The sequence below is a fragment of the Phlebotomus papatasi genome, unplaced genomic scaffold, assembly GCF_024763615.1.
Source record: "Phlebotomus papatasi isolate M1 unplaced genomic scaffold, Ppap_2.1 HiC_scaffold_526, whole genome shotgun sequence".
In the NCBI taxonomy this organism is placed as follows: domain Eukaryota; kingdom Metazoa; phylum Arthropoda; class Insecta; order Diptera; family Psychodidae; genus Phlebotomus; species Phlebotomus papatasi.
In genome coordinates, this window is record NW_026604722.1 from 1 (window position 1) to 14,248 (window position 14,248).

The 14,248-nt window shown below is 31.3% G+C and overlaps 3 protein-coding genes across 5 annotated transcripts; 1 reads left to right on the top strand and 2 right to left on the bottom strand.

Moving 5' to 3' along the window:
* Nucleotides 1-5: 5 nt before the first annotated feature.
* LOC129809248 (juxtaposed with another zinc finger protein 1) lies at nt 6-2,283 on the bottom strand (the record flags this gene model as incomplete). The annotated part of the gene is made up of 4 exons (XM_055859056.1): nt 1,939-2,283; nt 1,352-1,664; nt 1,144-1,278; nt 6-639 (listed from the first exon to the last, which is right to left on the bottom strand). Coding segments are annotated over exons 1-4 (1,182 nt in total), but the record flags the coding sequence as incomplete, so codon positions are not given.
* Nucleotides 2,284-2,297: 14 nt separating this feature from the next.
* LOC129809250 (ATP synthase lipid-binding protein, mitochondrial) lies at nt 2,298-5,255 on the top strand. 3 transcript variants are annotated; one of them, XM_055859058.1, is made up of 4 exons: nt 2,298-2,648; nt 3,109-3,197; nt 3,407-3,611; nt 4,451-5,255. In XM_055859058.1, exons 2-4 carry the CDS (start codon nt 3,150-3,152, stop codon nt 4,612-4,614), a joined length of 417 nt encoding a protein of 138 aa, XP_055715033.1. In that variant the 5' UTR covers nt 2,298-2,648; nt 3,109-3,149; the 3' UTR covers nt 4,615-5,255. The 3 variants fall into 3 exon arrangements, with proteins under 3 accessions (XP_055715033.1, XP_055715034.1, XP_055715035.1); XM_055859059.1 differs by having other exon boundaries at nt 2,597-2,703; XM_055859060.1 differs by having other exon boundaries at nt 2,605-2,736.
* Nucleotides 5,256-8,606: 3,351 nt separating this feature from the next.
* Nucleotides 8,607-14,242, bottom strand: LOC129809249 (leucine-rich repeat flightless-interacting protein 2). Its single transcript, XM_055859057.1, has 5 exons — nt 14,061-14,242; nt 13,626-13,989; nt 13,405-13,554; nt 12,134-12,318; nt 8,607-9,457 (listed from the first exon to the last, which is right to left on the bottom strand). The coding sequence occupies exons 1-5, from the start codon at nt 14,226-14,228 to the stop codon at nt 9,347-9,349; spliced, it is 978 nt and encodes a 325-aa protein (XP_055715032.1). The 5' UTR covers nt 14,229-14,242; the 3' UTR covers nt 8,607-9,346.
* Between the last annotated feature and the right edge of the window lie 6 nt (nt 14,243-14,248).

Genomic DNA, 14,248 nt, shown 5'->3' on the forward strand with positions numbered 1-14,248 from the left:
TGTTGGTTTGAAACAGATTGGGACTGTGTTACAGATTGTATTATTGAACATTGGCTTGTTGATTGCGATATAGGTTTTGGTGAGGTAGCAGGAGTTAAGATACCCAAATTTACGAGACCTGGCAAACTTATTTTTGAAGCTGTTGCTGAAACAGATGTGCTAATTGTCCTACTATCAGACGCTTTGACGACTTTGTCAATATTACTAACTGAATTCTCTGGAACTATTTTGACTAATTTATTCGTTACTCCAACTAGTCCTGGTTTGGCTTTGATAGTTATTAAGCCAAAACTGTTTTTGAGTTGTGTATTACTCCCATTATTAGCACCACAGGATGTCGAAAGACCTGGAAGCGGTGAAGTTGGAGACAGGTGTACTGTACTATTAGAAGTGTTTAGGCTTGATGTATTTAACATGCTTCCAACTGATGCAATTGCGTTATTTAAAGAGTTTAAATTTTGACTAATACAATTGCTACTCCCAGATGTGTTACTACAATTGCTACCAGTAGGCGACATGGATCCTGGTGGTTGAACAGTCATGTTTCCTGTTGTATTGTGCGCTAAAACAGTATGACTCTTTAGCCCCTGTGATGTTTTGTAGCTCTTCCCACAATGGCATTTGTAGCCTTTTCGAACTCTAAAGCAAAAAATAAATTATATTTATTAAAAACAATAGAGCAAATGCTAGCGCTACAAATTATGATAATTAAATGTGTAATAACGATAAGAATAAGTTTTTGACATTTCTAATCAATCCTAATCTCAGTGCATGTGTATGACAATTTATTGTGCAATCATATAACGTCGTAACTTATACTAATATTTATAGAAAATATGAAAATCATACTAGATAACTTATATTTTTATTGTGAGTGTTTTTTGAACAGACTTCTGCTCTCTTGGTATGTAAACCCAAGAAATTTTGTGTTTGTGCACAGAGAGGCGACAATCATAACCAGTAATTCCCAACTCTACTAATTACACCATAATAGAGACATTAAACTTAAAAATAATATTTTTAAATTTAAATCGCAAATATGGCGCTACACATGCTCACGAGTCCTAATTAGATTGGTGGGATCCATAATTCAAGATTATCTGATTGTACAATATTTCTAATAATAATAAAGAACTAACTTACTTTCCATCTTTTTTGTGGCCATTTTTAGAATGGTATTTAATACCGTTCACATTTTTATAACGCTTTTTGCAGCCTGGCACAGGACAAGCAAACGGTTTCTCGTTCAGAGAGTTAGAACCCTGATTTCCAGAATGCCTATTTAGGTATAATATATATATATATAATATTGACTCTGGGTATTTCATTAGAACTGATGAGAAACACTAACCGACTTCCATATCTCATAATGAATTCCGAACTAAATTCTTCTGTTGTCCATGAATCGTTGCTGTCTTCAGATTCAGACACAATCATATCCTCTTCATCCAATTCACTGCCTGTTGGTGTATTGCTGCGATTCGAGGAAGAAGCACTATAGCTATGATGTTTTGTAGTCAACTTACGCTTTATATCGGCTCCAGTGGCTGCCACAAAGGAGGCTTCTTTCCGTGCAGCATCCGTTATAAAGCGTAAAACATAACTGAGAGGGAGACATTGGGGTTGTTGTTGCTCCTTAAGCTCAATGACTTTTGGATCGTAATCTGATAGAGAAAAAGAAATAGAAATGATGAATTAAAATTGTAAAAAATATTCCAATCATGTGGTTGTTGTTTTTGTCTAATAACTTTTTTTAGATTATTTTAATGTTTTGTTTTACATATTTTCGATGCAATCATTTATTTATATATTGATAAGACGTAGTAAGAAGGAAATAAACTGAGAAGGTAGTTTGCCTTGATGGATTTCAATTTAGTTCACTTAAATTACAAGGTTTCTTTTTTTACTTTTAAAGCAACTTTATAAAGAAAAACTTACCAATATGTGTATCTTCAATATGCTGGATAAGATCTCCTAAACTTGGAAATGTGATTCCACAACCATTAAATTTACAAATATTGATCAAAAACACGGCCATATCGTGCAAGTTCACGTCAAAATGTCGTGCCTAGATTGCGATTATGCAATGCACTTTCACAAAGATTTTTTAGTATAATTAGCACATATTTTGATTTTATATGCTAAAAGCATATCATAGAACAATTCTAATGTTAAGCATATTGTTATAGCGATCAAAGAAGTTTTTTGCTTTAATTTATGTATTAAGAAATTAACCAAATGTCAAAACAAATAGGTCACAATCTTATAACAAAAGTTTAGGATCTTTAGGATAGTAGAAATTTTGTTTATCACAGATGGCACTACGCGCGCTGCTTTAAACAAGTATTTTTTTGGCTCAAAAGGAATTTCTAGTATATATTCTCTTAAAATGTTATGCGTAATAAGTTTTTTTTTTATTTTAAATGATTTTAATTACGGTTTCATGTTGAAAATATCACAAAGATAATTTAAATGACCGATAGATTAGCACATTTCACATAAGATGGCTTTTAAAAATAATTGATGCAAACTTCACTTTAATTATCAGGCAACACTGTTTCTGACATGCGCTCTACCGGGTTGTCGAGTTCGAGTTCCGAAAACTATTTTCTGTCATTGTTCGTCGGTAGCCTGCCGCTTTAGGTTCTGTGAGTAATATCTCTTAAAATCTTGTGTTGCGTTATCCATCTTCTAAAAATTAAAGTGAATATTTATAATTTTTTTTATTATGTATAGGTGGTTAATAATTATTTTGCCAAAGTATAATTGTGCTCTATATTCTTTTTTTTCGTGCTCAAAGGCATTCTGCCTGAGGGTGTCAGCCATTTTCCATTAACATAATTTAAAGAAAATATCAAAAGAATATTGAAAATTATCAATAATAATGTTAAGTAATCAAACATATTTCTTAGAATAAATAATGAAATTCTTTTCGAAAGAGAAAAGAGCTAATATTTATCTCTTATAAGAAATGTTACGTACTCAGCGTTACGTAATTTTTTCAGCCGCAAAATTCAGACAATCCTAAAATGTCTTTATTTAATTGTAGACACAATACGTGCCTTTGTAAGTAAAAGTATTTATTTAAATAATTTTTGAATTTCTCAGATCCTTTCAGAGGTCCAGAATATACAGTAGCAAAGTTCGAAATGTTCGTGTCAACTGCATCTCGTCTCGCCCCCGTTGCCCGGAAAGCTGTAAGTGACTAAATAGTATATTAAATGCTATTCTGAAATTATATTTGTAAAAATTAAATATAATTTTGGATGCAGAAAAGCCGCTATGTTACATAAGATATTTAACTATCTGGATGATTACATAAGATGTTATAATTATTTAGTGCCTAGAGTGTCTACAAGATTAAAGCGAATCAATACAATCATTTTATTTTCAACACATTTCCCAGGCCCTTAGTGGAACGAAGTTATATCTGAGACCGCTTAGCACCGCTGTCATCAGTAAGAGTCAAGCATTGGCATCCCAAAACACAATGCCAGTGGCCCTCTTACCTCAAGTCAGGTCATTCCAGACCTCATCTGTAACCCGTGATATTGATTCTGCTGCCAAATTTATTGGCGCTGGTGCTGCTACAGTTGGAGTCGCTGGATCTGGTGAGTGGAAGACAGAGATTCGCAACAGTATACATATAAAACTAGAAATGCATTTATTTACAGTTGTATTATTTTAATACACGTTAATATTAAAAAAAATACTATGTGCTAGAGATAATCTTGTACTTGGGGCTAACATACGAGTACAATTGGGAAACCTGTGTTCTCATTCAGTTGCTCCGCTTTGCCTCGGGAAGGTCTGAGTGAAGGTGGATTCTCGGTCTGGGAGGGTCTATGTTCTAGCTGGACACTTAATTAACAAGAGATAGGGGGACCAGAAATTTCTGTGCATTTAGACACATTGAAATCTTCTATTACTTGCCTTTTTAGTCCAATGTATAAGGTAATCTTCATGATTTCATTGATAAATGAAATTGTTGAGGGTTAAAACTCAATTCAGACTAATCTTTCTCTAGCTCTTTTGTATATAATAACATAATATATTGTATATGGTATATATATTTTTTTTTTACTAAATTTTAAATCATTTGTTGTGAAACAAAGCTATAAAAAAGTCAAATTTAACTATTTGATAACATTTTGAAATGCAAATATATGAAAGAAAACAATTAAATTAGTATCTCATTTCAATTTTCTAACTATAAAAAAATATTTATGTAGTCATATATAAAAAATATGTTTAAAAATTGAACACTAAGCTTCAAAAATTGTAATTATAACTTAAATATTCAGATTTAGGCATTCATTCTCTTTTTATTGAAATCATTACTATAATTTCAGTTTTTCAATTGAGTAAAATATATATAAATGCATTTCTAGTCTAATTATGGTCCAAGTCTTTCCGAATAAATTTATGATAATTTGTCTTGTCCACTCAGGTGCTGGTATCGGAACAGTATTTGGTTCTCTTATCATTGGTTATGCCAGGAACCCATCACTCAAACAGCAACTCTTCTCATATGCTATTCTAGGATTCGCCTTATCTGAGGCTATGGGTTTATTTTGTCTTATGATGGCTTTCCTACTGCTATTTGCTTTCTAAAGCTGCATCTAGCTTGAATACGAACGAAAATTTGACATCAAAGGGCAGTAGAAATCTGGGAAAGAAGAATGCTATACAATGCAAAAGGTTAGGAGAAGAAATAAAACATCCAGTTTTGTCTCAAATAGAAAACAAAAAAAAGTGTATTACATATAAAAATACATAGTGTATGTATATTTCACAGATATATTTTTGCTCTATTAATATCAAGGAAATAGAATTGAATTGGCATGTAATGTTTACAATCTGTAATACTATCTAAATTCAAAATTAAATCTTTTCATTCGACATGAGCTAAAAAATAATTTACAAATTAAATCATATTATAAAAGAATGAAATACATAGATTTAAGTTAAAGAATCATAAAATTCATTAAAAATTGGGGAAGATTGTCTGAAATAACAATTTATTGCCATTGAGAGTATAAGCGGATTAATTATTAGTGGCTTCAACAAATTGTGGTTTCCGACAAACATTAACAAATGCAAAATTGTAACATAGAACAAGTTCAAGATATTCTTTTTCTTAATATATTGAAATATGGCATGTGTGGTATGGTTTATGTCAATTTTGGGAGGAATTGCATAAACATTGTTGCTAATAGCAAATTAGAATGAAATAAAAAGTGAAATTCTGAAGATTCTATTTGTTTTCAATTTTTAGGCTCAACAGGAACAAAATTACTTGTGAAAAATTAATATTTCGAAAAGTTAAGAAGTTATAACCACATTTTTCACTTTTGGCTAAAAATACGCGTACGAAAATGAGTTTAAAATTATTTTTTTATTGTACGCGGGCCTGAGGGCTCCGAGTCCACTTCAACAAAACCTAAAATGAGAAATGCACCTGCTGTACTAAATTAACCTAAAAAAACCCTGTCGATCTCAACTTCGAATCTGAAGCTGGCCAAGGCCAGTCGAATTGTGACTGTGTTAGCTAACGCCGTACACTGTACAAATCGCGAACTTGCGTTGCTGGGTATGTCATGTCACCCTCGATGTCACCTTAATTTTCAACGGGGTTTTCTTAGCCAAGTCACAATCCCGCTTCAGGGCTTTCGGCCAGCTTCAGGGAGGTGACCGACCGCATGTCACCTTTGAAATACTTAAATTTGCAACGGTTTTTCTTAGTAAAGTCACAATCCCGCATTCGGCTGCCTTTGGCCAGCTTCAGGGAGGTTATTAAAAGTGAATATCGATTTTCATGATCGAAATTTTCTCTTTCGATCATTGGACTATCAATAAGTAAAACTGTTTATCGCAAATGCTTGATCACAATTGTTCTTACCCATTCCAGCTCGTTCAAAATTCAAGTTTTAACTCTTTCCGGACCACAACATATCCAGCGAACGAATTTCAGTAAAGCTCACTTAATTGTAAGTCTTAGTGGTCAAATATGATACCTTTTGTGAGATCAAAATAACCGAGGACTTGGAAATCGGGCATAGTAGCACAACTGGTGGTGGTGGCCCGACAAGATTTCTCTTGTTAAGGGTGTGTTGATGTACTCGTAGCTCAGGATCAACTGTCTGTCGTCTCAGAGCATTATACCATCGGAAGGCATGATCGCTCTCTGCTTAAAGATGCACACCCTTCACCTCCCACTCAGAGGGCTAACCCTAGGGACAAGGCACGTTGTGTACCCAATCAGTCTCTGGGAATTCATAATAACGGCAGGGTCTTTAGCCGCGGAACCGATTCGTCTTACACTTTGTAGAGAAAGAATTTTTTCCGCCTCTGGGAAATTGGAAAATTCATGGGTACTCTCGTCCCCAAAAGAACGAGACAAACTTCAATTTTCCAAAAGCCAATAATATCAATTTTGTGAATTATTTTGAATTAAAAATATCTAAGCTCAGGAGATAATTAGGATGCTGCAAAAAATATCCTAGATTTGGACACCCTTATAGATTGTAATTATCCAGAAGAATCGGATTTTTATCGATTCTAGATAGTCTAAAAAAATTGTTGTTTCCATGGGTACCCAGAGTCCTAAAGAGACGAAAGAGTTTAAATGTAAAATGTTTAGAGAAAATAACGCAACTTACGGGGTGTTCCTCCCCAAGCCCCCACAACTTCTTTCACAATTTTAAAGCTTTCTTATGTATGATATAATGGCTCTGCTAATACCAAATGTATACAGCCATATGTTTTATGCTTTTGTCGCATTTTTTGATTGTTTTTTTGTGTATAGTGTAGATGGGAAAATGATGAAATATTTTAGAGGGCAAATTTTTTTCTAAATTATTCAGTCCATTAGTACTTATATTTTGGAAAAGTATATTAAAGTAGTGTAAAACAGTTAAAGAACTTTTACCTTTAGGTCTCACCTAATTTTTGAAAAACACTATAATTATGAAAGAAAATTGAAGCACTTTTTCAAAACATCTGAATTTATTACTTTTGATGTTTACTTTGTCATAATACATAACTGCATTATTACAATAAACAGATTTGAGATTTTGGTTAATTAGTTGAAAAAATATATTAAAGAAAATATTCATCAAATCTGTGATTTATGAAATTATAAGCATTATCTTTATTAGCTACCACCAAAATAGTTTATAAACCAAAACTCACTATCAATTTTATTCTATAAAATGCACTTTTATTCCATTTAACTGTTGAGAGTTTTTCTTTTGATTATTTGATTAGGGGAGGGTGGGGCAGTTTCACCCCTAAATTGCAAAATGGATTTTGAGACCATTTTGTAAAAATATGATAAACAGAATTAAAACTTTATATATTCTGTGAGTTACAGTTGGGTTTCGGGTTAATAAAAACAATAACAATAATCCTTTAACTTCATTTGTCTATTGTGGAAAAGATGATTTCATTTGAATGGAAGAATGCGTGAAAGTCCCCCGTTGCGGGGCAGTTTCAAGATAAACAATGAGGCAATTTTTGAGAGAGAGAAAATGTGTTTATATGAAACTTGCGATATCAGAATTGATTAAAATTACTATTTTAAAGTCTTCTAGGACTTTAAAACATAAAAATCTAATTGAGCAAGAGCTTTATAACAGAATTTTAACCCTTATTGATCATACAGTGAAAATAAAATATCGCCTCAAATTTCCAATCCTATTTCTCATTAATTGAGCAATTTTCTTTAATATTTTATACGAAAGAAATGTCTTTTGTAGTTCTAAGCTGATTCAGAACATAAATGGATCAATATGCCGCCTTAGAACATGTCGTTTTTAGTATAACAGTTTTATAATAGTATTTTAAAATCTTGAATTGTCATAATACTACAAAAAATTATAATATCTTGCTGAAAACATTCTGAAAAATATTATAACAATTAACTTTAGCATTTTTAAGCGCTTAAAATCATTGAAAGATTGTTTTCTTTTTATTTTTTGTTAATGAGTTTTTAGAAAATCATCTTCCCAAAATTTCGAACTTTATCGACAAAAACACCTACAAAACGTTCTCACTGATTGCTTTAAGTTAATTTTGATTAAAAAAGTAAATTATTGGACACAGGAAACTTCTCCATATGCTTCCTTGAAACTGCCTCTTACGCACTTTCGGAACTTAAATCAAAATTGTCAGAACCGTCTTAGAATTCATTCAACGCTAAATGCCTTATAATAATCATAAAACCAACAGTAAATTAATTCAATTATGTTACTTCGATAGATAAGTGCAACGGTTTAGAAATTGTTGAAAATAAGACATTATAAAAAGTTTCATTTTATTGCAGTTTTATAAAATCAATTAGAGAACTCAAACGAGAAGCGTTACGAAATTAATTATTTTTATGAACATGGATCTCAGTTATAGCTTCAGTAACATAAAGGTTTTATTTCATTCCTTTCAAAGAGATAAGAATAATATGCAAAAATTGAAACTGCCCCGTCGTTAAACTGCCCCACCCTCCCCTATATCATGTTTGGAAAATAAATTTTGATGGATTGATTAATAGATTAATAGATTACCTTTGAATTCAATAATCTTCAGATTAATTTAGTGAACAAATCAAGGACTTTATAAAATTGTATTTTCAAATTTCATGTTTTTCCTATAATAATAAATTATTATAAAAAAATAACATCAAACTATTTTTCTGCAAAAAAAAATAGTGGATACTATTTGCTTATTCTTTTTTTATTTCGTGATTTTTTGCAATTTTTAAACGGCGCGACGGTTCATTTACTTTTGAACATATATAAAAAGTTAGTAATACCCTACTTAATTTTAATAATTGGCCACATCAATAACGCATTAAATGTTTCTGGGTATGCAAGATGTTATCATATGAATTGCTAAAAATATTACATTACTCGTAATATTTTGAATATTTCTATGGTTAAATTCTTACTAATGTTTACAATTGTACCTTACAAAATTGAAAAACAAAAAAATCTAAATTAATAAAATGATAAATAAATTATTTTTGTAGTATATTAGAATTGTCTGGTGTTTCATTTATTACAGCACATATTTGCCGAATCAAAATTATTTAAAATGCGTATATAAATATTTTCTAACAAATTATTGGATAATTACATACAAAAAATTATTTTTAAAAATGACAAACACTTGTTAATGTAATATAAATTTTTCCCAGAATTTAAATTTTCTTTGAGATTCAATGAGTTATTATATTAAGAATAAAAGCGCTGTTTTAAAACGATCTTTTAAACATTACATTTTTTTTTGTTTACCACAAAAAAAACCCAAGAAATTTGTCCAAACTGTAAAAAATGTTGATGTTTCTATATCATATATCCTTGAATAGTGCACTTTTCGCATTCTTAAGTTTATCCATCCGTTTCAATAAATGATTATTGGCTGTCTCAAGTTCTTCCAATCTCTCCATAGTTTCTCGATTCTGCAAAATAATCACATTATTTAAATGTTCTTCTTCGTATTATTTCAAAAATAATATAGGTAACTACGTATTAGTAAACACAATCCACCTAATAGATAATAACACAATAACTTTTGTTTTGTAGACATTATCAGTGAGAGTGAATGAAATGTAAATTTAGTCATCTTGATCACTCTTATATGTAGACCTTATAGACAATTATGAAAGAATGTTTATAAACAAAATTTATTATGTGCCTAGCGCACCATTACTTTTGTATTGTAAACATGGGGAGGAGGGGAGTGAGATCTAGATCTAGTCATCTCTCTCACTCTTATAGAAAGTTTTGAAAACATGTTTACAAAGAAAAGTTATTGTGCGTTGGGAATTAAACACTTTTACAGTAGACTCTCTCTCAATCGGGAATATGGGGCAAAATGTCATCCGGTTTAGCGATAGAATTGAGCGTCAAAGCCTTTGTAAATTCCACAAAAAGCGCTCAATTATAAAGAATCACGATAAAATAGGAAGAACTACAGCGAATTTGATCGAATTAGTTTCATAATTAAACGTGAAAATTGTCAACAAAATTTGTCGCCCGATTGAAAAAGAGCCGATTGAGTGAGAGTCTACTGTATTTTCAAGCTAAGTGTGCTTTGTTAAGTCTTAATCGGACAATTGATGTACTCTATATATTCTCCTGTTTCAAAAATATTTTTATAAATAAAAAGTTATTGCACACATTTCTGGTTGATTATTTTATTATTCACGGAATATACAACACTGTGCAACAATGAGTTAATTGATTTAAGTTAGTGTAATATCTTAAAAGAATGTTTGGTGTATTTTTTTCAAGTTATATTTTTTTTGCTTAAATTAAAAGAATTATAGAAATTGAGTTTAATTTCCTTTAACCCTTTAAAGGGTTTTAAAAGTGAGATACTGATGACCTAAAAACAATTTTTTGACTATATATAGAAATTTATTTTGCCCTCTCAATATTCTGAGAAAAAAAATAGTTTTAATTTTTGGGACACCGGTGTCCCCCTTAATCCATTCCTTACTTACACATTGTACGAAAATTGAGTGATTTTGAATAATTTATATCTACTCAATTATTATCCGGATTGCTGTTGGAAAGGGATTTTTAATTAGTCCTTCAATTTCATGAGAAAAATAGCCCAACAGAGATGAAAATACATTTGCGTAATAAGATGCGTTGCTTACAATGAATGCTGACACAAAGCAAATGCAGTTAGCACAGTTGCTGAGGCAACCGACGATATGTAGGAACTTCATTCCAAAATATACACATTGTATCCCCTGTATTTCTAGCCATTGACTGAATGGGTTCAAGAGTTGTGGCATCTACACACTAGAGAAAATAATGTCCATATTGCAGAATTTTAGGTGCGCTTCCTTTTAATCACATTTTCGCGCGTACCACGATTTCTGTGCTATTAGTTTTTTGGAAAACCGGTTCTAGGCCGGTTAAGAATCGCGTTTTGTAGTTTATTTCAAAATATTACCAGGAGATTTTGAAAATTTTCTTTGTGTTGTAGCTCAGAAAATTTAAACTAATTAAAAAAAAGGAATCGGGGCTCTGATAGACTAGTTCTCGTGATATATATATATATATATATATATATATATATATATATATATATATAATACTCTCTCTCTCTCTCCATCTACATAGTGAGTCCTATAATCGAAGATTTGTAGGGTGACATACACAATTCGCGATTCGCGAATTTTTTGCGGGGCGCAAATTTTTCTTCGCGATTTTCAAATACTTTTATGCATTTATCACCCAATATTCCTCATTAATAATGATAATAAGTTACATCCAGTTAAAGAATTATTAAACGAAATTTGCATTAATGTATAAATAATGCAACTGGCTAGCAATAATCACTGGCTTAGCTTAATTGAAAATTTGGATTGTGGCAAATTCGAACGATATACATCAATAATTCAAATTTCGTTTAATAATTCTTAAAAAAAAGGGGACCGCGATTCTTTTCCTGGGGTGGTCCTCTAATAATATAATAGAACCACCTCTTATAAGCCTACGTTTTTAACTTTTGCAATTTTTTATTCTAATGCGATACGAATTTGATTTTGTAATTTTTTTTTTAATATATAAAAGGCATGGCAAGTTATTTCTGTATTCTCATGTTTTTCGTAGTATAGATTTTGTGATTTCCCAAACAATAGTTAAAATTTTATAGAATATATTAGTAGTCTCCCAATGCTCCCAATTATGTATGCCTCAATGAATTAATAGTATAGTCAGAAAAGTTCTTATATAGTGTTAGGGTTCTCTGAAATATTATTACACTATTTACATAGGATTGTTTATTTTCTTTTCAATAGAATCATTAACTAAATATATCTATAGTAAAAATTAATAAATATTTCATTACATCAATAGGGATATATATATTTTTGAATTCTTGTAAATCTCATTCAAAAAAAAAAAAAAAACTCAAACATATACAATACAAAAATACCCAGATGAATTTCATATCTCTTCTATTGCGGGTGACATTCATCCCAAATATCAATGAAATATTTCTGAAATAATGTTTGGCGTTAAGCGCATTATAGACATTTAAATGACAAAAAATAAGCATTTTCTATAGTAAAATGAAAGAACTGTGTAATAATAAATTAAAAAAAAAAAACATTTACCTCTCTCTGCAATTTCCTTCTTTCGATTTTTAATTCCGCTTCAGCCTTTTCCGCAGCCTCAGCAGTACTTTTATAACGAATAACTTGTGTTTCCGACCTTGCTAATGTAGATTGTAGTGTTGCTATTTCAGCTTCAGCTTTTTGCAATTTATATCGGTATTCAGTGACTTGTTTATTGGCTTCTCCTAAAATAACACGTACAAAACATAGTCGTACAAAAGTACAAATTCTTCATTATTTTGTATTTTTCACATTTCTCAATAAGTCGTCTTTTGCTTATTGCGAAAAGTAAAAAAAAAATACACCCAGCAAAATTTAATTAAGAAACTTGAGTGGGTGGTGTGGGTCATGTGTAGATCCGATCAGACTAAAATTTTTATGTACTAGTACTTGATCTAGCTCCTTGAAGATGTGACTTTTCAACAAAACAACGCGTTTTTCAATAGTTTTATGAGAAGAAATTAAAGGTTTCTGACTAATCAGCGTTTAGAAAACCATATGAGTGATACTATCCAGTCAAATTTTTTAGGACTGCTGTCAATACATTCCAACTTTAGCGCTGAAACTGCCATAAAACTGGTATGGAATTTACTGAAGAGCCGCTTCAAAAACTATATGTGAGCATAAAAAAATCACTTTTAGCTTGTTATTTTAAATACATAGATAAAAAAATTAGTGAACTTAATTAATTTTAGCACGTTTTAACCAAATTTGCATAAAATTGTTCTCGTGCACGCACAGATGGTAGTGAGCGCGACTCACTTGTTATACAGAAAAAGTTGTACAGGCCTATATTGTACAATTAAAATTTTAGGCTTATCGGATCTACACACGACCCACACCACCCACTTTATGCAAGTCTCTTAATTAAATTTCGCTGGGTGTATTATGGATAAATAAAATAGGTTTTTCGATATGTAAATGAAAATTTCTTTACAAAAGCTAATGATAAGGTTGTAAGAGCTTATCGATGTAGCCATGAAATATACACGGTAAAAAATTTCGGTACATATTTGTTCCAAAATTAGCTCGTCTACGGGCACCCAAATTTTTGGAATAAATTTGAATCTATTTAGGACAAATTTGTTTGGGATTAACATGTCTTCTTCGGATACAATTTTGTTTCAAAAACATTTGTTCCAAAGTAAATTTATTCCAATATTTCGGTCAGTGGCTGAAAGTTTTTACCGTGTACTCTGAGAATAATATAGCATGCCTAGAAAATGTATTTGAATAGAAATATTGTTATTTCAATTTAATTAATTTCTTACTCTGTATATCTTCAATATCATCCCCAAACGGTCCATTAAGTGATCCTGAACGTCGACCTTGTGTTTTCGCTTCTGACATTTTCTCGTGCATCTTCTGTACTTCTAATTGAAGCTGATTCTTCTCTTCTTTGAGCTTTCTCAATCGCACATCTAAAGTAAAAACAAAATATATGTATGTGTGTATGTCAAATTGATTGATTTTGTCCTTGTTCATCGGATACCTAAAGAGCCCTGAACAGATTCCAAATATTGAGCATTGTCTAAGCTGACTAGAGTGCGTTTGGCATCTGTGCTATCCTCATTTTCTATCATAATTATAACTAATCCTTGTTCAGCAATAAGTATGTCACGTTCTTGAAGTTGACCCAAAACCAACTTAAACTCTTCCTGAAGTTTCTCATTATTTCGCTTAAGTGACTCAAATTCACGACATTTATCCTTATGTTCCCGATTCAATTGAGCCTTTGTTTCTTCTAATTCCTCTAATTTATCTTTCAACAGTTGTATTTGATATGATTGTGACGCTCTCTCGTTGTCCAGCTGGGCATTGGTAATCATAGCCTTACGAAAACGTTCCTCCATATCCTAATCAAAGCACGTAAAATTAAATTTAATAAAATATTCAGATAAAAAATAGATAATAATAAGTATTTAACCTTAAGTTCATATCGAATATCCCTGAGACTCCGACCCTCTTCCTCAAGAGAGTCTTCGCTGCTTCTACGTGAGATTGTACTGCTACTACGTATACCCGTTGAGTTAGATACAGATGATACTGCAATTCTGCTTCTATTAGTTCCATCTATATTAGCATTATTATGCATATCAAACACACGGTCAGCAT

What these genes read in the sequence shown, in the direction of transcription:
- LOC129809250 (XM_055859058.1), top strand. Translation starts at nt 3,150, where the DNA reads ATGTTCGTGTCAACTGCATCTCGTCTCGCCCCCGTTGCCCGGAAAGCT. An exon ending in CCCCCGTTGCCCGGAAAGCT is followed by an intron (nt 3,198 to 3,406) that starts GTAAGTGACTAA and finishes CACATTTCCCAG; the next exon opens with GCCCTTAGTGGAACGAAGTT. An exon ending in AGTTGGAGTCGCTGGATCTG is followed by an intron (nt 3,612 to 4,450) that starts GTGAGTGGAAGA and finishes TTGTCCACTCAG; the next exon opens with GTGCTGGTATCGGAACAGTA.
- LOC129809249 (XM_055859057.1), bottom strand. Translation starts at nt 14,228, where the DNA reads ATGCATAATAATGCTAATATAGATGGAACTAATAGAAGCAGAATTGCA. An exon ending in ATATTCGATATGAACTTAAG is followed by an intron (nt 13,990 to 14,060) that starts GTTAAATACTTA and finishes TGCTTTGATTAG; the next exon opens with GATATGGAGGAACGTTTTCG. An exon ending in TGATATTGAAGATATACAGA is followed by an intron (nt 12,319 to 13,404) that starts GTAAGAAATTAA and finishes GTGTTATTTTAG; the next exon opens with GAGAAGCCAATAAACAAGTC.